At 43.7% G+C, this 26,904-nt stretch overlaps 1 protein-coding gene across 3 annotated transcripts in view; it reads right to left on the bottom strand.

Annotated features, from left to right (window-relative positions):
- LOC311233962 (E3 ubiquitin/ISG15 ligase TRIM25-like) overlaps positions 1 to 24,787 on the bottom strand; it is a 42,686-nt gene extending 17,899 nt beyond the window's left edge. For all 3 annotated transcript variants that reach the window (XR_014620048.1, XM_084321031.1, XM_084321030.1), the window contains exons 1-4: positions 24,675 to 24,787; positions 22,792 to 23,088; positions 20,100 to 20,474; positions 5,504 to 5,599 (exon numbers count right to left, since the gene is read on the bottom strand). Coding sequence is in view for 2 of the 3 variants with exons in the window: in XM_084321031.1 (XP_084177157.1) it covers positions 5,504 to 5,599; positions 20,100 to 20,474; positions 22,792 to 23,022 (702 nt within the window). In the remaining variant the exon portion in view is untranslated. The remainder of the gene's footprint in view (positions 1 to 5,503; positions 5,600 to 20,099; positions 20,475 to 22,791; positions 23,089 to 24,674) is intronic.
- Positions 24,788 to 26,904: the final 2,117 nt, after the last annotated feature.

Here is a 26,904-nt window from a genome sequence, read left to right on the forward strand (position 1 = left end):
AACATGGTCTCCATCACTTCAGTCATACATTATTTTCAAATAGCTACCGTTTCTTGGCATATAGTCACATAATTGGTTTGGTGCTGGGACCAGGGGAGTAGCTGGGGGGGGGTTAGGATGATTCCAAGGGCCCAGCAAATGCCCCACATTTTTTTATAGATTGGGGGCCCCACATTTTTTAATAGATTGGGGGCCCACAAATTGATTCTTTCATGGGGCCCAGAATCTCCAGCTACGCCCCTGGCTGGGACTCAGCATGAACGGATTATTTTCCCGTCCATTCACCTTTGAATGCAGTCGACATTTCTTTTACTGACCATCTTTGAAAATGCCATATTTTTCTGCTGCCTGCCTGCTGGCGAAAATAGGCTAATAGCTACATTTATCTCACAGAGATAAAACTGGGAGCGAGTTTACTGTAGAATAGATGCGCTGTCAACTCTGCTCCGATTTGAACTGAAAGAGAGACGACATGCAGTCCGTGAAGACCCGCCCTACTCCCCTACTCTGCATCTGATTCGCAGACTGTGGGTGAGGGGGGAAAACGCTGACGGGACGCGTATGTGATTGGACCAGACCCATACACAGACACACAGTGGCAGTGCTGCGGGACATGCAGAGCACTGCTCGCAGAGAGAGAGAGCGAGGATGCATTTGCTTCCACTTTACTTGATAGTTGATATCACTCCGGAATCACGTTTCAACCAAGTCACTAACATAACGTTGCTGTCATGAGCCTGCGCTATGGTAGCCTACAAGTGATAAAATAAATAAAACTTCCAACTCTCGCGCAACGACTCGGCAAACAGTTGCGCGCGGGCCACACTAACACTAAACGTTGACGTCCAGTAGGGGGCCGCAAAATATCATCCCGCGGGCCGCAATTGGCCCGCGGGCCGCGAGTTTGAGACCCCTGCTTTAGACCGTATTTTATTATGAATATGTGAATGAAAAAGTATAACGTTCCTACATCCTGAACGATAGATAATTGACGTTGAATGGGCCATAATAATGTCAATTTAGCAATACAAATTAAAAAGTGATAGCCCTGCAAAGAAGGGGAACTTCTCCATAGACAAATAGAGCTGGCAGAGGATGGTATAAGGATGTACATAAGCGTGGCAAAGAAAGTGTTAAGGCCAAAACATGTAAAAAGATAAAAAAAAGATAAAAAAAAGAAATTAATTTTTTTTAATATCGGCCCCATCTTGATATCGGACCGATACCGATGTGTAAAAAAACGGCCATATCGGCCGATATTATATCGGCGGCCGATATATCGTGCATCACTAATTAAAACCATTATTTATTATTATTTAGAGTATGTTTTCTTTATTTAGACAGTAAGATGGTGGAGAGGGATGCAGAATAGGGCAGATACAGGAAAGAAGGCTCTGGCAGGATTGGATCGCAGGCTAACAGGGGTACATGTGGTTCCAGAGTAGGGTCCTAACCACTACACCATCTCTGGGCACATTGGGCCTCATTCACCAATACTCTCATTATTTTTCTTATATTTTTGCTTAACCGTCTGTTATCTCAACACACTGGGATTTTAAAGTCATATTTGGGAGCAATTGACCAATGGTAGGCTTTTCTATTCTTTTTTTAATCTGGGAAAGAGTTTCTTATTAAAGGAAAACTCCAACATTTTGGGAAATTAGCTTATTTAACATCTTCCCTGGAGTTAGACAAGAAGATACATACCTTTTTTGTCTCTGTGCATGCATTAGGCTTAGGGAACAGCCGCTCAGTTAGCGTAGCTTAGCTTTATCACTGGAAGTGGGGGGGGGACAATAGCCTGACGTTCCCTACAGGGTCTTACAGTCACCAAATACACTCCAAATACAACTCCAAAACGTTCCTGTAAACATGTTGTGACCTGTGTATTCACATCGTGGAGAAAATAAAAAATTATTGAATTCGACAATTACGTTTTCTAAGCAGATATACTCAGAACAATTTTTTGCCTAAGCACTCGTCTCTGGGCGCAGTGATTTCAGTGCTACTTTCTAACGTGACGCCGTGTTTGTTTACATTCTCATTTCATTCAAATGATCCGAACCGATTGAAGTTTATGGATACCATGACTTAAAATCCTCTTACCTTGACGATTAAAAGCCTCCCCAATTTAGAAAACAGTAATCCAATGGCTGGTATTGATAATATACTACTAACTATTGTACGCTCGGAGCTAACCGGAGCTAATACTAAAGCTAATATAATGACTTCCTTTCTGGGGGTTTTCAAAATAAAAGAGCGACGTCTATAGCAGCGGAATACGTTCATTTTGTACATTATCTAACGTTAACACGAACCTAAACTAACTTTAGGTTAGTTGTAACGTTAGTTTAGGTTCGTGTTAACGTTAGATGATGTAAAAAATAAACGTTTTCCGCTGCTATAGACGTCGCTCTTTTAGTTTGAAAACCCCCAGAAGGAAGTCATTATATTTGCTTTAGCGACCGTCCGGGTCTGTGTTAGCTCCGGTTAGCGTCGTGCAGTAGTTAGTATTATATTATCAATACCAGCCATTGGATTACTGTTTTCTAAATTGGGGAGGCTTTTAATCGTCAAGGTAAGACGATTTTAAGTCCTAAAAAAATATTTTCATTGTCGACTAATAGTCGACTATCGGCTAATTTCGGCCGATAAAAGTCGACTATCCAATTCCTTAGTCGGGGACAGCCCTAGTTCTTATATTGCTTCGTGAATGAGGCTCAGTGTGTTTTGCTCAAGGACACTTCGGCATGCTTCCTGGAAGAGCTGGGATCGAACCGGGAACCTTCACATTACCTGACGACTGAATGCCCAAAAATGCACAGCAGGGGTTCCCAAAGTGGGGGTCGCCAGATTATTAAAAAAAAAGTCAGGCCACTGAACTTAGAAGCAGGCCAGGCGCGTTATTTTTTTTCCTAGACGCATTTCTGGCAGACGCTCTCTGATTGGCAGACGCCTGTTTCTACACTGGTTAAGCTTAGGCACTCTTTCAAAGTTGGTTAAGGTTAGAGTTTGTCTTAGAGAATGGCAATAGACAGCCTCTCTCTCGCGCTGTCGCGGTCACATGGGCGTAGTGGCCAATCAGAGAAACGCTAAACACAAGTTGGTTGCCTAAAATATTCACGCGGCCAGGCCAGTGTTTCTAGTTGCAGCAGCGCAATAGTTAGATAACCTAGGTGGGGAACAACGAGGAGATCACTGCAACTCACACAAATTGGAGAACTATCTCTCGCTCTCTTGCTCTCACACACACACACACACACAAAGGGAGCCGCATGTGATTGGTGGAGGCGGGACCCTTATAAAAAACTGTTGTTGCTAATCATTGACACATGCTAGCCTGTAATAATCCCCCCCAGAAAAATCTACTTTGCATTTGATATATTGCAAATATATGCCATCACACACACTGGCATTTAAAGGGTTAGAATTATAAAATGAATATGTGGTGTTATGATCAGGGCTGAAGTTGAATAAAAGATTGTATTTTTTTCAATCTGACATTACAAAAAAACTGAAAATCCATCAAAATCAGTGTTGTTGCTAATCATACATTATGCTAGCCTGTTTTTTAACAATAATTTGTGATGCCATCACAAACACTGGCATTTAACCGTTTCGGGGCCAACCACGGATAAATCAGTGTTTCGAATCCAACGGTTGAGGACCAACCATGGACATGTCCGTGGCAAGGTTGTTTTGGCTTTTATTCCATTGTAATAATCTACTCAATGTTACCGAGCTGCACTGCAGATCTACCCTCCTCTTCGAATTCTGAAAAGTGCATTACCGGCCAGATCCTCTTAGGGGCGCTGTCTCGATAATGCAGTGTGCCCTGTGGCAGAACGGTGCACTAATTATTATTATTTTTTTTAAATGGAATTTCCAGTTAGCTGGATTCTGGATGTGCAGCCTGTAGCTTGGAATACCTTTTGCGACGCCGAATTCACTATGCAGTAAAGGAATATATCCAGGGCTGTACGCTGCGATGATATCGTCGCGAATTGCCCCTTTAATTGGCCGTTGCGATTGGTAAATATTATCTGGGGGCGGGCTTGCGAGTAGTGCTTTCAAGCCTTGGATTCGCATTTCACTCCTAAATTATCCAAGGCGTGTGATGACGCGATGACGTCACTCACGTGAGCTGAGCAGTGAGCACTCAGCAGGTATGATCAGCGGGAACAATCGACTGAGCACTCACTCTGATAGACTGGCTGACTGTCTGATTTAGCTATGAAGAAAAGTAAAGTTAGTATTGCTTCATATTTTCGACGCGTTGTTCGACCTCCTATAGTGAGCCGAACTGAACTGAACTCAGACACACGGAGAGAGATGTGGCATCTGCTTCTCCTCCAGCCCTCTCGCACCCGTGGCTGTTGTAAACACTGGGACCTCGGTGAGCCTGCCAGCCGGCTAGCTACTGATAGCTATCAACAAATGCTCCAGTAAGTCTAGTAGTGCATGATAGCTTGCGTTAGCTTACTGTTCAAAACGAAACGTCCCATTAACCTGTTCCACCCCACGGCCACGGTACCGACCCCTTTTTGACATTATTATCATATATTAGTATTTTTATGAGTGCTGCAATAATTTAACGTTTTTAAAATCAAACGTTTTCAAGTATTATTATCACTACTATGTCACAAATACATGTAGAATGTAAAACGTTAGGTTGGCAATAGTTTAGCAATAGGTTAAAAGTGAGTTTATATCATTTTAAGTTTTTATTTTTCACTCGCGTTTTTGACGCTGAAGCGTAAATGGAAATGTTGAACCATGGGAATTGTAGTTTTTTTGCGGCCATTTTGAAGAGCGCATTGCCAGCTATCTGCCAGCGTCGGAATTTCTCAAAACTACACTTCCCATGGTCCGCTATGGTCGTTCAAAGTTAGGCATTCTGAATGAATCATATCAATAATTGTTATGATTCGCGATAATAAGCTACAAAAGGTAACGTTTTTGACAAATATTGAAACGCAGTCAGTTTCTCCACACTATTGTAATCATGTAGGAATAATTAGATCTGAAATTAGTTACAAAATGATTACACTGTGGGAGAAATAAAAAAGTACAGTCGATTACATTAAATATCTGTATATGTTATTATACATGCCTGGTGATACTATATCCAAATTGAACTCGGCCATTTGAAAGATACTATATGTATATATATATAAATGTGCGAATTGGCTATAATAAGGTAATGTATAAGCATATATTCTATATTCTATAATAATATTTCAAATTGCATTGGTCCGGATGGGAGAATTCAGTACTGTATATACAAAACCTTCAATTTTATCATCTTCCCTTTATTAATTTCCTTAGATCTTTTGTACACATGATCTCAAGAGGGTACTGAATTAGCTCAGTGGCAGTTTGGGAACCCATGTCCTACAGGATGTGTCACCCATCTCGCATGTGTGTGTTCGCTGCATGACGATGTAGCAATGTGCTACAAATAAAGACTTCTTCTTCAAAGTCCAGTTTCATATGACCTCACCTTCAGTGTCTCCACAGCCAGTCTGAGTGCTTTCAGCTCCTTCTCTCTCTCCTGGACTCTCTCCTGGACTTTGAAAAGACTCTCCGCCAGCTGTTTCTGTAACAAATCAACGTAGGAAGAAGTGTTTTAGTTAGGGACTTCATTTAAAGCTACACTAGAGACAGCTTTATCTATAGTGTAAGATTGGCACCCTGTGGCCATGAGAGGTAATTGCATCTTGTTTAAACATGGTGGATGAGAAAACAGTAACAAACTAGAATATGGAAGCAAATGAGTGACAGAAGTATTTGAATTTTATCAGACACCGAATTTATAGCATTGAAAATAATTACTTTGAAAACATGTATCTGAATTTTTTTCAGACACCGAATTTATAGCATTGAAAATAATTACTTTGAAAATCATTTATCTGAATTTCTTTGCTCCGAATTTACCTATGTGAAATAATTTACCTATGTGAAATAAAAATTCAGTGTTTAAACTTCAATATAAAAAATGTGATGCATAATTGCAGTGTATAAAATTCAATGTAAAAAATTCGATGCATAATTGCAGTGTATAAAATTCAATGTAAAAAATGTGATGCATAATTGCGGTGTATACAATTCAATGTAAAAAATTCGATGCATAATTGCAGTGTATAAAATTCAATGTAAAAAATTCAATGCATAATTGCGGTGTATAGACTTCGATGTAAAAAAACATCATCCGGGCTACCCAGACAGGATAAGCAATCGAGCCTGGATGCAATCGAACTGACTTCTGGCCCATCACTGCACGGCTTTGTCAGTCATGTGATCACACCAACCCGGGAGAAAGATGGCGGTATATATACATACGGTGGGGAGAGAATATATACATACGGTGGGGAGGAGACTTGATTGGCGCGACCCGAGTCAGTCGCCATGGGTTTTGCTCAGCAACGAATGTGCAAATTTTTTGTTATTACGTTTGTTTTTACTACTTTTTTTATCGAAGCATCACTGGCGGGGACGTCATACAACCGCCAGTCACTTATTGACCTAAACTCCGGACTCAAAGAGGAGTTTAGAGACACTTTATCATGCCAAGAATGGCCAACGGAGATCAGACGAGACAAAGACAACGCGGGAGACAAAAACGGCCGCAAGACAAAGAAGAAACACAGGGGGAAGAGGAGCGGGATCAGATTAAGATTAAGAAAATCTGCTTACCGTCCGGCTATTCCATCTATCTTCCTGGCGAATGCTCGTTCGCTAGAGAGTAAGATGGATGATTTACGAGCGCGGGTCCGATTCCAGCGAGAGATGAAGGAATGCAATATCCTGTGCTTCACGGAGACCTGGCTGAAAACAGTGACTCCCGATCACAGCATCTCTCCCTCCAACTCCTTCACCATCTTCAGAGCGGACCGTACAGAAGCCTCCGGGAAGAGCATCGGCGGGGGGCTATGCCTTATGACCAACAACGGCTGGACTAGCCCAGGGGAGGTGAAGATACTCTCCCGTTCATGCTCTCCCGACATGGAACACCTCACGATCCAATGTCGCCCGTTCCATCTTCCGCGCGAATTCACTGCAGTGATCATGTGCAGTGTACATCGACCCCCAGGCGAACGTCGGCAGGGCGCTAGGGGAACTACACGAACATCTGAACACACACCAGATCAAGCATCCGGACGCAGCCATGATCGTAGCCGGGGACTTCAATCAGGCAAATCTGAAGAAAGTCATGCCGTCTTTCTTCCAGCACATCGTCTGCTCCACAAGGGGAGGAAATACACTCGACCACTGTTACACCCCGTTCAGAGCCGGATACAAGGCTGTACCGGCTCCACCATTAGCGGGAGCAACAAACACGTCGGATCATGCCGCCATCTTGCTGGTCCCAGCATATAAACACGACGGCGTCACGTGAGGTAAAAAAATGGGACGACCAATCAGAGGCCACGCTTCAGGACGCACTAGACATCGCCGACTGGGGAATGTTCAGGAGGAGTAACAGTGACGTCAGCGATTTCACAGACGCTGTGGTGTCATTCATAACAACACTGGCTGATAGTATCGTCCCCACAAAGAAGGCGAGGGTGTTCCCAAACCAGAAACCATGGGTGGACAGTACCATCAGAGCAGCCCTGAACTCTCGCACCACTGCTTATAACCGGGGCAGAGAGTCAGGAAACATGGAAGAGTACAAGACAACAGTCTACACTCTGCGCAAGGCTGTCAAACTTGCTAAGAGGACGTATGCCGACAAGATGGAGGCACAAATGGCACAGAATGACACAAGAGGCTTATGGCAGGGACTGAGGGCTATAACTGACTACAAAGTCAGCGCCCCCTCAATGGGGAGCGACGACGCCTCCCTTGCGGACCAGCTCAACACCTTCTACGCGCGGTTTGGTGCAAACAGTGGCACTGCGCTAGCCCAACGGCTAGTGACGTCACTGGTGCGCCGGCTGTTGTGGAGGGGGGGGGGCATCCGCGGGGGGCGGGGACGCTCTCTCATTGACGGTACACAGTGTGAGAAGAGCATTTATGCAGGTGAACACCAGGAAGGCTGCTGGCCCAGATGGTATAACAGGACTCATACTTAAGTCCTGTGCCAACCAGCTTGCCCCGGTGTTCACCGCCATATTTAATCAATCCCTGGCGGAGTCAGTGGTCCCTGCCTGCTTCAAGATGTCTACCATCATCCCTGTACCGAAGAAACCCTCCCCAACATGTCCAAATGACTACAGACCGGTGGCACTCACCTCTGTGGTCATGAAATGTTTTGAGAGGCTGGTCAAGGACCACATTTGTGCCTCCCTCCCCAGTGATATGGACCCTATGCAATTTGCATACAGGACAAACAGGTCCACTGACGACGCGGTCTCCCAGGTCAGGGCTGTACGTTAACTTTTTTTGCACATAGCACTGGTGCTACAGAGGTTGATCGTTTTGTAGCACAGGCCAAAATCTTGTAGCACAGATATAAAATGTGTTATATTTGTAACAGTCACAAATGTGCCTATTGTATTTGTGTTATTTAGTTGCAGTGCCATGTTTGGCTGTCATTTTATGCTGACAAGTTGACATCACACAGCCAGACACGTTACGTGTAAGGAATTATGGGATTTGGTGTTGGGTGTATGGACTCTACTAGGGGTGGGAATCACCAGTTTCATCACGATACGATACGATATAGATTCTTTGGACAACAATACGATATTTGCTGATATATGCCACGATATGATACGATGCAGGTGCCTGCAATCGATATTAGGGATGCACGATAATTATCGGGCCGATATCAGCAATTATGACGTCATCCCGATAAACTCGATAACGTTATTGATAGCTCCGATAACATATAATACATTTTTTGGTTAAAAGAAATCCGGTGTGGGTGGATTTGGATGAAGGGCGCTTGTTTTTATTATAGCCTCCTCCCGTTTTGCCAGTACTGTGGTAAAACTGATAGCGTGTGGTTTAGGAACAGGGAGTTTTTCACAAATCGAGTGCTCCCTTTCTTGGCTGTGACGTAGTCACGTTACATTCGGAGACAGACAGTCGATCTGCCAATTACGTCCCACGGCTTGCACCCACCTCTTCTTCTTACCACCAATCAGAAGCTCTCGTTCGTTTATTTACCTCCGGATTGTCAGCCATTACTCTACTCGGAGCTATAACGTTAGCTGCTCCCTGCCAGACACATTGACAAGTACCAGCGCTTATACATTACTGGCAAATGTCTTGTTGCACTCGACTTTAGTAAAATAGACCCAGACTTTTGAACATTTCGTTCTCTCCGCCATTATGAGAGCAGAGCTGTCTGTACTGAGTCGGCAGCGCAGCACCCGTGTGAGTGAGTGTGTGTGTGTGTGTGTGTGTGTGTGGGAGGGAGCCTGCTCGCAGCAGGCAGAGACAGAGGCAGGAGAGATAATAGACAACGGCCAACAAGATTAGTTTGCGACGTTTAAATTCCTCAAAAAAAACCTCCATAATTTCTCGAGTACCGATAGCAGTACCGATGACGTCGGAGCTTATAAATACTAAAAAAAAAAAAAAAAAAAATTTGATTACAATAAATATCGGTTATCGGTATCGGTATCGACTTGAGGAGCATAAATTTATCGGTATCGGTATCGGTGTCAAAATCAATATCGTGCATCCCTAATCGATATGAGACGATATCATAACATAAGCCCATTTAACACAATCAGTAACATTTAGATCAACTCAAAAAAGGCAACGGAAATATCATTTGACATTTTTATTTTTGACCTCTTCCAGACTTTTAAAGGAAAAACAATCTATTGTTTTTAATACACATAGACCTCCTGTTCACTGTAAAGTGCCACGTTTTGATATATTGAGCTTGAAACTTTAAGTTAAATGTTTTGGAACTCACAACACGCAACAGTTTTATGTTGCATGATCATGAATACATTTATTTTGTATTGTATTTTTTATGTTTAAATATCAACATTATCTGTCCACCCTCAGTACATTTACTATCAATATAATATACTCGTCTGACTTCATGTGATCTTTCCAAACGCACACACACACACAGAGAAGGGAGAATGTCTGCCCCCTCCTCCTCACTCTGCCCGTCTGCTGTTCTCTCTATATGGCTATGAACAGCTTGTTGTTAGCTCATGCTAACGTAACGTTCATTTCGGACTTTATGACGCGAGGATTGCAAAGCATGTTATATGCATTTGACCCGTTGCCGAATAAAACAGCAGGGATTTGTTTTGGGTCGCGACAACACTATCCACTAGCTCTGTTTCAATGTCCGCGTTCCAAAGGCTACTGTCTGCTGCTGAGACGAGTCCTGATCACCTGCTGTGTTGTGAGCTGAGCCGAGCGGATAGAGTCACTGCTCGCAACTCGCGGGGATATTGTTCGCTAGGGATTATGGGATTTGGTGTTTGATATATGGAGTCTTACGCAGAAGGGACATTGTATTTAATCGCACAAGACTACAAGTCCCAAGTGGATAGCGCCGTGGTCCATTCATTTACCGTCACACTTTTTTTTTTGCTTGCGCCACGGGCCATCGCACCCGTGCTAGTGAAGTCAATTCATTCATCGCACAGACTGACGTCAGTGTCGCACGTGCAACATATATGTCGCACTGTACACCCCTGTCCCAGGTACTGCACAGCACCCTCTCCCACCTTGACCGTCAGAAGGGGGGCTATGTGAGACTGTTGTTCATTGACTATAGCTCAGCGTTCAACACCATAGTCCCCACCAGACTGGTGGACAAGCTGATCGAGCTGGGTCTGAGCTCCGCCCTGAGCGCCTGGGTACTGGACTTTCTGAGTGAAAGACCCCAGGCGGTCAGGGTGGGGGGTCAGACCTCCAACACCATCACCCTGAGCATCGGGTCCCCCCAGGGCTGTGTTCTAAGCCCCCTGCTGTACTCACTCTACACACACGACTGTGTGGCCAAGTTCAGCTCCAACTCCATAGTGAAGTTCGCAGACGACACGGTGGTGGTGGGGCTGATCGCGGACAACGACGAGAAGGCCTACCGGGAGGAGGTTGAGGTACTGGAACTAGGGCTGCAACTAATGACTAATTTGGTAGTCGACTAATCTGCCGATTATTTTTTCGATTAGTCGACTAATCGAAAACCAATGTAAACAAAAAAAAAAAAAAAAAAAAAAAAAAAAAGGATTTTTTTTTTTTTTTTTTTTTAATTACCTATCTTTGTGAAAGTGGCTTCTCAGCTCTGGTCCAGCTGAAGACAGAGCAGAGGAACAGATTGGACATTGAGCATGACCTCAGAGTTGCTTGTCTACCATCACCCCAGACTTTGAGACTCTTGTCAGGACCAAACAACAACATCATAACATGATGATCCCATAGCAAATTAAAATAATGACTCATGAAACATTTGAATTTGGATCTTTAAGCCACTTTAAATGAAAATGTATTTGAAGAACAATACAGCAATCACTCATAACAAGATAAATAAATTAAATAATACAAATTAAAGTGGAAGTGTACTTTAAATAACTTTTGTTTGCTGTGTGTGAGAGGAGTCTGTGTGTGTGTGTATGTGTGTGTGTCTTACTCTGATCGCTGTGTGAGTGAGAGGAGTGTGTGTACTGTGTAATTTGTGTGTGTGTCTTACTCTGATCGCTGTGTGAGTGAGAGGTGTGTACTGTGTAATTTGTGTATGTGTGTGTGTCTTACTCTGATCGCTGTGTGTGAGTGAGAGGAGTGTGAATGTGTGTGTGTCTTACTCTGATCGCTGTGTGTGAGAGAGAGGAGTGTGAATGTGTGTGTGTCTTACTCTGATCGCTGTGTGTGAGTGAGAGGAGTGTGAATGTGTGTGTGTCTTACTCTGATCGCTGTGTGTGAGTGAGAGGAGTGTGTATGTGTGTGTGTCTTACTCTGATCGCTGTGTGTGAGTGAGAGGAGTGTGTATGTGTGTGTCTTACTCTGATCGCCGTGTGTGAGTGAGAGGAGTGCGTGTGTAATGTATTGTGTGTCTAGTCTGATCATCATCTCCTGCAGGGGAACAATGTTTTCAATGTCCAAAATGTGCTATGGGATCATCATGTTATGATGTTGTCTGGAACCCTGAGAAGCCACTCTCACAAAGATAGGTAGTGCACAAAAAAAAAAAGAAAAAAAAAATTAAATAAATAAATTTATTTTTTTTTTTTTTTTTAATGACTAATCGACGCAACAATTTCTCGCCGACGATTTTTTATAATCGACGTCGTCGATTATGTCGACTAATCGTTGCAGCCCTAACTGGAACGCTGGTGCCAGGACAACAGCCTGCTCCTGAACATTGGTAAAACCAAGGAGCTGATCGTGGATTATAGGAGAGGACAGCAGGAGACACACACACCACTGATGATTAACGGGGCTACCATGGACAGGGTGAGCAGCTTTAAGTACCTGGGGGTAGGGCTGGGCGATATGACAATATTATATAAATATCGGGTACAGTTCATTAACGATACACTTTTTAAACGTATCGTGGATATCGTGATGTTTTGCCCAAGAGGATTGTGTTGCGTCAATCTGGTCCACACGTTGAAACTTTTGAACAGTGCCGCCCCACACACACACTACTGCATCAAAGTTACTACTTATGATAACAAAGGCATTCGTTTTGTGGCATTAACGTTATATAGTTACATGTTCAATAACATCAGCGTATTTACATAGCAACGTCCGAGGTCGACCTAGATAGCAAGCATTAGTCGTTCATATCTCAGCCCGTGCTGACTCAGTTGTGCCCATTCTGCGGTCTGTTAATAAAGTTTTCAATCAGACAGATGTATGGAAAGGCTTTTATTATAACATCTGTTGCAGTAAAATCATTATGCCTCCAGTCGTTTAGTCATCCTGCGTAGCTAAAAGCTAAACGTCGGCCGCGGGGAGCTACTGCTACCATTGTTGTTGTCATTGAGCTCTCCAATGGTGGAAGTAAAAAATTAATACGCGCTTGCCGATTGGTGCTAAGAACAGCAGGGCGGGTGCAAGCGGTGTGACGTCATTGGCAGACTCGACTGTCAATCAAAATGATTCCGTTTGCCGTCTGAATGAATGAAAACGTTATTAACAGATTGCAGCATGGGTACAATCATCTCATACAGTCATCTCCCGCCTCGACTACTGCAACGCACTGCTAGCTGGCCTCCCGGCCACTAGGGATGCCCCCCGGACCCCGGTTTTAAACGGGAACCGGTAATATATTAGAAAATACCGGAGTATTTATAAGCTCCGACGTCCTCGGTACTGCTATCGATACTCTAGAGAAATTATTATTATTATTATTATTATTTAAAAGTTGCGAACGATCTCTCCTCTCTCTGTCTCTGCACGAGAAGCAGCGAGTCATTATTACACACACTCCTCGCGAGTCGCGCTACACATACATACGGGTACTCCTTAATGAAAGCGCTGTCAATAGTATGCAGCTGCAGCACGTCAGACAGCAGCGCTTACAAGCCCCGCACATACAAGCCCCGCACACCTGATGTGCTGCAGCTGGAAGCATCTCAGCGCTGTCTCCGTGCCGACGCGCGCTGCACACAGACACAGACAGCTCTGCATGGACTGAGTCGTGATGGCGGATAGAGCGAAGCGTTCACAAGTGCAACAAAACATTTGCCAGTAAGGGTGGCAATACGAGCAATCTATCAAAACATTTGTTTGCAAAACACTATATTAGTGTGCAGAAATGCGCCGTATTCGACTGCCTTGCGCGCAGTGGTCCATCTGCATCCACGTCCACTGCAGCCGGTAAGCCAAGATACGGAGTTTCCTAGGCTAATAACGAATTATTACAAATAGGCTAATAAACAAAATAATTGTTTAGCTACAAATACTACAATCTAAAAACTTTTTATAGATCGTCAAGCTGAGGTCAGCCACCAATGTGTCCCAGGCCAGTGAGCCCACCACACATCCTCCCTCTACCTCCACCACCCAAAGTCCTTTCTCCCTAGCAGCTAGAGGAAAGATGACAGAGGATAGGGTGAACGAGTGTCACAGGGCTGTGACAAAGTTTGTTGTCAAAGGCCTGCACCCGTTCTCTACAGTGGAGTCCAAGGACTTTAGGTAACAACTAATCATTCAGTGTATATCGTTTTTTTTGTATACATAGTTGTCTAACTTGTCTGTTGTTGTTATAAGTTATTATTGAAGCAGCTATTCCCACCACTCCACACACATTTACAATAATTCAATCATTTCTAATCTTTACTGTAGGGAGATGACCAATGCTCTCAACTGCAAATATAAAAATCATAAAAAAATTATCAAAAAGAACCGATAAGAGTATCGATAAAGTACCGAACCGTTAAGCAGTATCGATAGGAGTAGTAGTATCGATAAAATCCTAACGATACCCATCCCTACCGGCCACTGCCACCAAGCCTCTTCAACTCATTCAAAACGCAGCGGCCCGCCTGATCTCAAACCTACCGAAGTCGGCCCATGTCACCCCACTTCTTAGGGACCTGCACTGGCTCCCCATTGCTGCACGTATCCGCTTCAAGGCCCTCGACCTAGCATACCGTGCGGCAAAGGGAACCGCTCCCGCCTACCTCCGGTCAATGGTCTCTAACTACACACCCTCAAGACCCCTATGCTCTGCATCTTCTGGCCGCCTCAGATCTACTCCTATGCAAGCTCCCGGAGGGTCATCAAAGAGAAGCCGCCTATTCTCAGTCCTTGCCCCACAATGGTGGAATGAACTACCCATCCCAGTTAGGACAGCCGAATCCCGTCCAATCTTTCGCCGTCGACTAAAGACTCACTTCTTCAACCATTATCTGAAATGATAAAAAAAAAAAAAAAAAAAAAAAAAAACCGACTAACCTTAATGTCATGCACTTGTCCTAATAAACTAACCTACACTGTAACACGCAACACTTTGATGAACATTGTTACTCAGCTGATAGAGTTATACCCTTCTTGCTGTCTTGTCGCACAGAACTTGTAAATCGCTTTGGATAAAAGCGTCAGCTAAATGACTAAATGTAAATGTAATGTAAATGTACAATACAGTACAGCTCAATACAACAACAGTGGACTGGAGGATGCAGACCAGAGAAAGACTTTCGTCTTGTTTACATCAGGGTCCCCCATTTTCAATTCATCATATTTCATATCTAAATCATATATCGCATTGCTAAATATATGCAATATATAATCTAATAATCCAATAATCTAAATCTAATATATAATATAAAAATGCTAAATGCATGGGTATTTTATTTTGTCTTTAATGTTAGCTTGCGAACTCAAATACTGTCTTGGTAAGCCTCATAATGAATTGTTTGGGGAAAAAAAGAAAAACATCGTGATGCGTATCGTGTATCGCCGAAAGGTCAGAAAATATCGTGATATCATATTTAGGCCATATCGCCCAGCCCTACCTGGGGGTCCACATCTCAGAGGATCTGACATGGTCAACACACATAGACACAGTAGTAAAGAAGGCGAAACAGCGCCTCTACCACCTGAGACAGTTAAGGAAGTTCAGAGTATCGGGGAAGATACTCCAGTCCTTCTACTCAGGAGCTGTAGAGAGCATCTTGACCGGAAACATCACTGCCTGGTATGGAAACAGCACGGCACAGGACAAGAAGGCCCTACAGAGAGTGGTGCGCTCAGCCGAGCGTACCACGGGTATTGCATTACCTCCCCTGCAGGTTATATACAACAAGAGGTGCAAATCTAGAGCCTGCAGGATAATGAAAGACCCTCACCACCCCAATAACAGCCTGTTCCAGCTGCTGAGGTCAGGCAGACGCCTGCGAACCCCAGCTACTAGGACAGAGCGGCTTAGGCTCAGCTTCTTCCCCCAGGCCATCAGAGCCCTGAACAATGAACATTGAGTGCCACAGAACACTGAACTATCCACACACAAGCACACATGAACACACACACGACACGCACGCTGTGCACGCTCACACACTAGCAGCCACTTAACACTTTAACATGAGCGGGCACACACTCATGCCGCACACTTATGGCCAAAAGGAAAGGCCACTTTAAATTAGAATAACAGGAACAGTGTATTGCACTACCAAAGCTACCTAGCATGTCCTATATGCTCTGTAAATAACTATGTACAGATACCGAGATGTCACACCATGTTACCCGTTACCTGTTTATTGCACAATGTTGTTTTTTTATTGGATTCTATATGTTGTACCACTGTATTGCACATCGTTGCGGGCAAGACCACCCGCATTTCATTGTATACTTGTATGCCGTGACAATTAAAAACTCTTGACTTGACTGTACATTAGGAGGGGGTGGGTGGGTGGGAGAGAAATAAACATATGGTGGGGAGAGAATATATACATACGGTGGGGAGGACTGTACATTAGGAGGGGGTGGGAGAGAAATACATATAATAGACAGTCTCCTCCCCACCGTATGTATATATTCTCTCCACACCGTATGTATATTTCTCTCCCACCCACCCACCCCCTCCTAATGTACAGTCTCCTCCCCACCGTATGTATATATTCTCTCCACACTGTATGTATATTTCTCTCCCACCCACCCCCTCCTAATGTACAGTCTCCTCCCCACCGTATGTATATATTCTCTCCCCACCGTATGTATATATTCTCTCCCCACCATATGTATATTTCTCTCCCACCCACCCCCTCCTAATGTACAGTCTCCTCCCCACCGTATGTATATATACCGCCATCTTTCTCCCGGGTTGGTGTGATCACATGACTGACAAAGCTGTGCAGTGATAGGCCAGAAGTCAGTTCGATTGCATCCAGGCTCGATTGCTTATCCTGTCTGGGTAGCCCGGAAGTGTGTAGCTTATTCCCAGCGGAAGAGTGCGTCGCGTGCTTCCGCGTTTTCCCTGATTGGCTGCGACGCCCATGTGACCACGGCAGCGCGAGAGAGCGGCAGTGCGGAAATAGGCTGTCTATTGCCATTCTCTAAGACAAACTCTAACCTTAACCAGCTCCTTAACAGCGCCTAAACTTAACCCTTCTAACCTTAACCAACTCCGAAACAATGCCTAACGTTAACCTTAACCAACTCCGAAACAATGCCTAACCTTAACCATAACTAGAGATCTTCCGATACCATTTTTTCCTTTCCGATTCGATTCCGATACCTAAGCTTTGGGTATCGGCCGATACCGATACTTATCCGATACCAGTGCATACATAAAAAAAAAAAAAAAAAAAAGTATATAAATTATATATATATATTTTTACAGATACTGTTTTATATATACTGTTTTTTAGTAATAACTAGAAAGTAATGGTATTTATTCAACAGGTGATTGTATAGATTTGTATTAGTATCATTAATCAATGAGTATGGGGCTGCAGCACTGCAGATATACCCTACTCCAATGATCCACTCGCTACCCAGTGGCTCTGCAGATATACCCTACTCAGTCTACAAGGCTCCGTTGGAGAGGATCTGTTGTGATTTTTGCACAATAAATATTCAACATTCTCTTTTGAGACTCCGCCTCAGACTCTTATCATTTGGCACTAAAAGCTAAACATTGTCGCCGATATGGTTGTCCGCAACATGTCATTAATTGTGTACGCGAGGTGGTTCAGTGACGACGCTAACGTGAGCTAGGTTAGCTAGCATGGAGCTACCGGCAGATGGGAAGACCATAGAAGACTGTAACGTTACTGGTGACATTGTGATTTAACTTGGAATACTCCTTTGCCAACTTGCTGTACTTTGCTTGCAGGTCTGCAGCCATTATTGCTGGATTATGAATAGCCACAACTTTAGCCAAGGTAACGTCAAAGCTAGCTTTCGGTTAGCTGTTCAATGCTAATAACACCAGCCACCAAGCGAACTCATCAGAGCTCCCCGTCAACAGCGCTCTGTCGGGACGATGGTATTTTAAGAAAGTATCTGCTCTGCTGTTAAAATGACAAATGGCAATTGACACTTTAATTCACGGTCGATTAAGCACACGTTTGTTTTATAATGCTCACTCAGCGAGTAGGGTATATCTACAGAGCCCAACGTCCGCAGTGTTGTTGATAAATTACGTCATATGGTATCGGAGCACAACATTAGAGGGTACTCGCCGATACCGATACCAGCATTTTAGGCAGTATCGGCGGCATTTCCGATACTGGTATCGGTATCGGAACAACTCTAACCATAACCAACTCCGAAAGAATATTGCCATTCTCTAAGACAAACTCTAACCTTAACCAGCTCCTTAACAGCGCCTAAACTTAACCCTTCTAACCTTAACCAACTCCGAAACAATGCCTAACCTTAACCATAACCAACTCCGAAACAATGCTTAAAGTTAACATGCCTAAACTTAACCGGCGAAAGAATGCACGTTAAAAAAAAAAATTGAAGGGAATCAAACTTGTCAACAACGGACCGCAGGATCCACAGCACGGCGGCATACCAGTTGAGCTAAGCGTCGAATGAAAAACATCTGGGATTACGGCTACATAATGCTGCCGCGGGGCGTGTCGCAGCCAATCAGGGAAAACGCGGAAGCACTCGGCAGCACTCTTCCGCTGGGAATAAAGAATAGGCGGCCCGGATGATGGTTTTTTACATCGAATTTTATCCACCGCAATTATGCATCGAATTTTTTACATTGAATTTTATTATGCATTCAAATTTTTTACATTGAATTTTAAACACTGAATTTTTATTTCACAGGTAAATTCAGGTAAATTCAGATACATGATTTTCAAAGTAATTATTTTCAATGCTATAAATTCGGTGTCTGAAAAAATTCAGATACATGTTTTCAAAGTAATTATTTTCAATGCTATAAATTCGGTGTCTGATAAAATTCAAATACTTCTGTCACTCATTTGCTTCCATACATATGTCCGCGACATGCTATATAATTGGGAATAAATATGTCCCCCCAATGAGTGAAGGAGGTATGGCATGTATACATATGTTTTATATCGTCTCTTGTGGTCTGTTCAGGAGGTCTGTGAGTCACAAGTGCTTTCTTGCAGTTTGTGGTTTTCATTGGGATTGATGTGCCTTTAGCTACACAAGTTGCTTCCAATAGAAAACGCTAGCGTTTACTCTGACTGCCCAACCAGTCATGTCATGATTTCTCAAAACACAACTGAGTAACACTAGCTGGTTACTGGAAAACAAGAGACGTGCTGGCGGCCTTTGGCCACGCTGTTCACATCACAAAATGAACTCCTCACTCCCTCACACTAACCTTCTGTTTTTAAAGAATCAAACTTTGAAATTCACTGACCTGGTTAAATTCAAAACAGCGCAAATTATGTTTAAAGTAATCAATAATACAGTGCCTAGTAATATTCAGTGCATGTTCACAGGCAGAGATGGTATCTACGGGTTAAGAGGGAAACTGCTCCTAAAACACCCTAGGGTCCGTACGACCTTGAAGCAAATGGGCATCTCGGTCTGTGGGGTGTCACTTTGGAGCAGCCTGCATGAGACGTTAAAAATGTGTAAAAATATTAGAACATTTAAAAGCCGTTATAAACAAACATTCTTAAATAAATACATGAAAGAGGAAAATCTAGAGTAGTACTGATTATGACATTCTATTCCTTGCAAATACTGCTTTCTTTTCTTCTCAGTTTTCTTAATTTTTTTTTATCATTTACTATAGATAGAGAGCAAGAATCTGTCAATTGTGTGATGTAAGGACTAGATAAGCACTAATTCTTTCTACCCTTCTCGAACCAAATTCTATGTTTTGGTTTCTTTCTTTTTATTTCTATGTGTGAGTGAGTGTGTGTGTGTGTGTATATGTGTTGGTATGTATGTGTGTATATTGTTTTTATCAAATTTGTTGGGATAGTTATTTACTATTTACTGAATAACTCCAAAAGCTAGATTTGTATATTATCCTATTTTATTTTGGTGTGTTATTAGTCAGGTTGTGGAAGTGCTGTTTCTGTGTGTCTGTGCATCACGCACTTTGATTATATGCACTTTTACTGTAAATTGTGCCCCTATGCATTATGCACTTTACTATGATATGCACTTTTAGGGGATGTTGATATCAACCTTAGCATTTGTCCTTTTATACTGTCTATGTTGTTTTTTTTTCTCATTCTTTAAATGTGATCTTCGTCATGAAGTAGATGTTCTGGTCCTACCTGTTCCTCAGTCCTCTCTGCTGCAGCCGACACCGTGTCGTGGCCTTTATGTTCCTCCATGGTGCACAGATAACAGATACACTGCTGGTCCGTACGACAGTAGACCTCCAGCAGCTTGTTGTGACTAGAACACATCTTGTCCTGCAGTCTGGCCGTGGCTTTGACCAGCTTGTGCTTCTTCAACACGGGGATACTGTGGTGAGGTTGGAGGTGGGTCTCGCAGAAAGAAGCCAGACACACCAGGCAAGACATGAGGGCCTTGTGGCGTCTGGTTCCAGTGCAGAAATCACAGGCCACGTCTCCTGGTCCGGCGTAGGTCAGAGCAGCAGAGGCAGAAGCCTGCTGGCCCCCTGTCCTCTTCAGCTGCTCCACCACCTAGGAGGACAGAAGGAGGACGGCTCAGTCACTGATGAGCACAAAACAAGGAAAACAATACATCTGCAATGAGAAATGACACGTGTTTCTGTCTCTCTTCATGTACATGGGGGGAGGGGTTCAGTACCGATACGCAAAACTGACCATCAGAGATATTTGTTGTTATTGAGTAGACTATTAGCATAAGTTACTTCATATTGCACACTGACCAAACACTTAAAATTCAATCAAAGAAATGTAGGCCTGGAAAAAAGTTCTGAAATGTGTAGGAACACTATGTATACAGGGGCATAGCAAGACCTTTCTGTGCCTTGTTCATTAATTCATTGATGATTGACACATCCATAGTAGAAATGAGGATTCGTATGGTTAGCATTGTTATTATCGCACATGCAAAAATGCCTTTATGTTTAAAATGTTCAAAAAGCTCAATATCCTGCACAGGAAGAAAACGCATTTTTCTAACTTTTTTTTTGTATCCACTTTTTCTCCCATTTTCTATGTTTTTCTCCCATCCCAATTTCGTATCATCCAATTCAACCCTCCCCTGTCATGAACGCTGTTTCTTGCCTCCCACAAGCCGGCTGCAATGTGGACTAAAGGCCTCTACATGCTACAGCAAATTCAAAGCAACTTCAACACAACATCGGCGCGATTTCAGCGCGCTTGTTGCAGACAGTCTTGTAGACTGTGTTGCTTGGGCGTTGCGTACCTGTGTCCAAAATCTAATCTAAAGACCCGTTGCGTTGGTATTGCGTAGCAGTGATTGGTTGGTAGTGAATGGGGGTGGGGCTGTCATAGAATAATATTGGTCAGCGAGGAATACCCTCCGCCATTGTTGTAGGCAGCAAGCTATGCTATCAATATTAGCTAAATAATTAGCGTCATAACTGGCCTTTTTCTGAAAACCCAAGCACATATTGTTCCATAGCATACGCCTTCAGTTGATCATGACAAATCCTCTCTTACCTTGACGATTAAAAAGCCTCCATAATTTAGTAAATAAAGCTGTAGCCAGCCAGCTAGCATTGGTGATATTCAAAATGCTATCCACATTAGCTACATAGCTAACCAACTAAATACAATGGTATCCTGAGGTAATGTTAAATACAACGTTTGCTAGTCGAAATGACTGGACACACACAGGGACAAGTTAAACATCAATCAATTAATTTATTCCAACAGGTAGTTTGAGCTGCATGTGAGCCGGTCTTTCTCTCCTCTCCATTGGAAACGAATGAAGTTACGTTGAAGCACAGAACCGGCTGACAAAAGTTAAGCTGCTAGCAACAGACACTATAATACTTCCGGTCGGGGGATTTCAAAATAAAAGAGCGACGACTAAAAGCACCGTAAATACGTTTATTTTGTACATTATCTGACGTTAACACGAACCTAAACTAACTTTAGATTAGTTTAGGTTCGTGTAACGTTAGATATTGTAAAAAATAAACGTATTTACGGTGCTTTTAGACTCGCTCTTTTATTTTGAAACCCCCCGCCCGGAAGTAAAAATGATGCTTATTCTTCTGCCTGTTATCAATGGGTTGGTTGAGAAGGGAAGCGTCATCTATCTAGGGAACCTAGCTACGTACGGGGTACTATGTTACATAGGCTGCGCGTTGATTTTGCAGAAGCATAAAGGTAGAGTGTCTGCAACACCGTTGCTTTGTCGATGTTGTGGTGCAGTTGCTTTGAAGTTTCTGTAGCATGCAGAGGCCTTAAGTCATACATAGCACAAGTCCCCTCCGGTACTTGAGGTAACAGCAGTCGCATCTTTTCACCTGCGCAGCTCGATCTCTCAGTGGCGAGGAATAACGCGTGGGAGGCTCACGCTGCCCCCGACACTTCCTGATTCTACTGCGCAGGCGCACCAACCGACCTGTAGGAGACGCGGTCCACAACGCCCAATCCCCACCCTTCAGTTTCCCTCCCCGTAATACGGCCAATGTGTATTACTGCGGACGACCAGCTAAACTGAAAACAATGTGGAGAGCTGGATTCGAACACGCGAACCCAGCGTCTCCACATTGGTGGCGAGTGCCTTGCCCACTACACCACCTAGCCGCCCAGCATTTTTCTAACTTTTAAAACAACATTTTAAAACAAACCTTTCAGTAAAGACACTGAGAGCCCTCCCCCAGTTTTGGGCCATAGGTCATCTGTTCCCCTCTTAAACTGGTAAATGGTGCATTTATATAGTGCTTTTATCCAAAGCGCTTTACAATTTGTTCCTCACATTTTACCAGTCACTCACACATTCACACACCGACGGCAGAGCCATGCAAGGTGCCAACCTGCTCATCGAGCCACCCACCTCCGCCAGCATGGTGTTTTTCTTCAGTGCGGGCCTTGGATTGAAGCGCTGTCTGCACTGGGGACAGCTGTAGACTCCCTTCTTCTCATCCTGGTCCCAGCTATCTCCAATACAGCTGCTGCAGTAACTGTGTCCACAGGGGACCGTGACTGGTTCCGTCAGAAGGTCCAGACAGATAGAACAGCAGAACTGGTCCTTGTCCAACACAACACCCTCCTGCTGTTCAGCCATTTTACCCACGTGTAACGGTTCTCAATTGGTCAGAGATTGAAGAGACTGCTGTCGACTATTTATTTCCTACAGAAGACACATCAAATACAATAACTGTAGTTTTCTGGTCACTGCACATCTTGCATACCTCAGCAGATAGCTACAAGACTGCTCTTTTTATAATGTCTCAATGACACATGTATTTTACAATCTCTACTTGCCAACACAATGTACCAGAACACAGTAGCCTATTAACATACATTTGTAGGTCTATAAACCAAATTGGTAAACTTGCACAACCTGCTGGACATAGCAGGAAATGCAACAGTGCATAAAGGTACAATATATAACGTTGAAAATAACATGTGTACATTATGTATGGAGCCACATACCTAAAGAGGACATCAAATACAATAACAGTTTTCTGGTCACTGCACATCTTGCATACCTGCATGCATATGGCTCGCTGATAACAAACTATCATTACACATGGGCAAAACAGAGTCCATTCTCTTCGGTTAAAATAACAAACTCAGCAAGACCGACGGCTTCTCAGTTACAGTGGGTGACAATATTGTCACAAGGAAAGAAGATATTACCTACCTGGGTTCCATCCTAGAGGCAAATCTTTCCTGTGACAAAATGGCATCCAATGTAATAAAAAAAAGTCAACCAACGAACTCGATTCTTGTACCGGATCTCCTCGCTGGTAAACAAGAATACCCTGAAGACTCTGGCAGGAGCACTCATTCAAGGGTACTACGACTATGCTTGCACCTCATGGTACCAAAGCACTTCAAAGGCGCTAAAGACAAAATTACAAACATCTCAAAACAAACTGGTCAGACTACTGCTTGACCTTACTCCTAGAACCCACCTCACCCCTGCCCACTTTGACAACCTAGGATGGCTTAGAGTAGACGACAAAGTACAGCAACTTGCAATGGGCCTGGTCTACAAGATACACTACGCGACCAAGGTACCCATGTACATGTCAAAATACTTCCCAAAGGTCAGTGAATACCACGATCACAACACCATAGGGAGCTCCACAAATCATGTTAAACCCAGATTCGGCTCAAACAAGGGACTAAACACGTTTCGCAATTATGCCACATCAATGTGGAACGCCCTACCCAAAGCTGTAAAGGAATGTGAATCCCTACCCACATTCAAAACCGCTCTTAAAGAACACCTACGGGAGGCTGCAATTCGAAACTGGCCACCGTAAATGCCCAAAACCCCCACCACCTCCTAATAGACAGTCTCCTCCCCACCGCATGTATATATTCCCTCCCCGCCATATGGATATTTCTCTCCCACCCACCCACCCCCTCCTAATGTACAGTCCCCTCCCCATCATATACTCTGTCAGGATCTAGGGGTAACAGTACTATATATTTGAATACCGTTTATGTCACAAATGTATCAGTACTAAATACCTATATGTCCCTATGCCATAAATGTCATGTATGTTGTGTATGTCATAAATGTCTATATGAATTGAAAATGGGGGACCCTGATGGAAACAAGACAAACGTCTTTTTCAGGTCTGCATCCCCTTAACAATTGTGTGTATTGAGCCGTACTGTATTGTACCCATTCTGCAATCTGTTAAATAAAGTTTTCATTCATTCATTCATTCATTCAGATGGCTAAAACCCTCTTCTTACCGTCTCTTCCAGGTGAAATGAAGTGAACCCGACACTCTGTTACACACGTCGCCCTCAGACAAGAGGCAACAACAACAGCTTCGTTTTCTCTGAAGAGGGAGAGAAGGGGCGGGACTTCCTGTTTTCTGCTGCTCTTCTTCTTCTTCTTCTTCTTCTTCTTCTTCTTCTTCTTCTTCTTCTTCTTCTTCTTCTTCTTCTTCTTCTTCTTCTTCTTCTTCTTCTTCTTCTTCTTCTTCTTGAGGTTTAACGGCGGCCGACCACTTGTTAGGGTATTTGCCGCCATCTACTGGTATCCTTTACCTCCTACAAAATCCAATTCCCCTCACCTTCATGGAGTGCAACTAATGCTGCTACTTCCTGATTAAGCCCCCCTCTGCGAGACACTCCTTGCCCCCTGCTGCCTGACTCTGTACTCCTTGGTCACCCGCTGCCCCCTTATTCAATTCCCTAACCACCTCCTCCAATGTCAGACCTTCCATACCCAAATGTTGAACCGCTATCCTAACAATCATTTTTGTTCTATCTGTTCTACCCTCAATCTCTGCCGCAGAATTAACTACCCCTGCCACGAAGCCCACAATACTCAATTTCTCCTCCCACACCCTCTCTCTATCCTCCTGCCCTACCCTATCTGCCAACTGCCCTTCTCCAAACCCCTGCACCCTAACTTGACGTCCTTGTCCTACCCTCCTAGCTGCCTTTGCATACGACAACTTACCCTCCCTTCTAACACTCTGAACCACTACCTCCCTCTTCATCACCTCACACCAGTGGCGGCTGCTGGATTCTTCTCCACTGGGGGCGCTATACCAAACATTTTGCAAACATGTACAAGGCACGCATTGGCGAATATTATCACCATTGCCATCGATCAATATATGATCACAGTCAGTCAAATGCAACCACGTTTCCAATAGCCCAACACAAACACACACAGCTCTCTCTCTCTCTCTCTCTCTCTCTCTCTCTCTCCCTCTCTCTCTCTCTCCTCTCTCTCTCTCTCTCTCTCTCTCTCTCTCTCTCTCTCTCTCTCTCTCTCTCAGATCGATTCAATAACACATATGTATATATTGTCATTTTAAACAAGTTACCATTCATTGTCTGAGTGGTTATGCTCCACCCGCGGCAAAATTAGAGAGAGAGAGAGAGAGAGAGAGCGAGAGAGAGAGCGAGAGAGAGAGAGAGAGAGGCGAGAGAGAGAGAGAGAGAGAGAGAGAGAGAGCGAGAGAGAGAGAGAGGGGGGGAGAGAGAGAGAGAGAGAGCGAGAGAGAGGGAGGGAGAGAGAGAGAGAGAGAGAGAGAGAGAGAGAGAGAGAGCGAGAGCGAGAGAGAGACCGAATTAACTCACTGTTTACGTGGTCCACTCACTGTTGTCCCGACTCCCAGACTGTTGATGTATGTAAATCCAGTCCACTGTCCAGACTGCCTTATAGCTTGTTAGCTGTTAGCAGTTAGCACCACACAACAAGTAGTTTGATTTCTTTGTCCATTTCCGCGTCGAACAGACTGCAAACTACCTGGCGTTCTATCGCCATGCTCTAAGACAAACTCTAACCTTAACCAACTTTGAAAGAGTGCCTACGCTTAACCGTCGAAAGAACTTGCAGTCACGCTCTAAGACAAATAGCTGACAACAACAACTCACAACAACACAACTATCTCTACCTAGAAAACCTAAAATCGGAACAAAAAAAGTGGCGTCGGCCAATCAGAGAACGTCTCCGCGAAATGCGGCTACGGAAAAAAAAACTGACGTCGGCCAATCAGAGAGCGTCTCCGCGAAATGCGGCTACAGAAATTCTTGACGCTGCTGCCTAGACCGCTTCAAATCGCGCCCGGATTCCAACATAATAGTTGTAACTGAGGGGTACAATTCCCTGACTGTATTAATCAAGTATGGTATCATTAAACCACTACCGTCTTATGTACATTATACTGGCCATACCGTACACAAGTATATGATGAGAACACTTCCCCACAATGAATCGGTTCTACACAAAGTTGTCTTTAAGTATTTATTAGCAGCAAGAATACATAATATACTTTAATTGAATGCACTTGTAAGGCAAAGGAATGTGCGTAGGCAAATCAATAATGAATGTCCATTCTCATATTACGCATGAGATAATAATACAACTTGAATATTAAGAATTATATCTAGGGGATACTGGTAGGGTTTCCACCGGTTGTAAGCCAGCAGGGGAGGCAATGCTCTAATGCAAAGTCTGGGT

Source organism: Notolepis coatsorum (genome assembly GCF_963971535.1).
Source record: "Notolepis coatsorum genome assembly, chromosome: 9".
Classification (NCBI taxonomy): Eukaryota; Metazoa; Chordata; class Actinopteri; order Aulopiformes; family Paralepididae; genus Notolepis; species Notolepis coatsorum.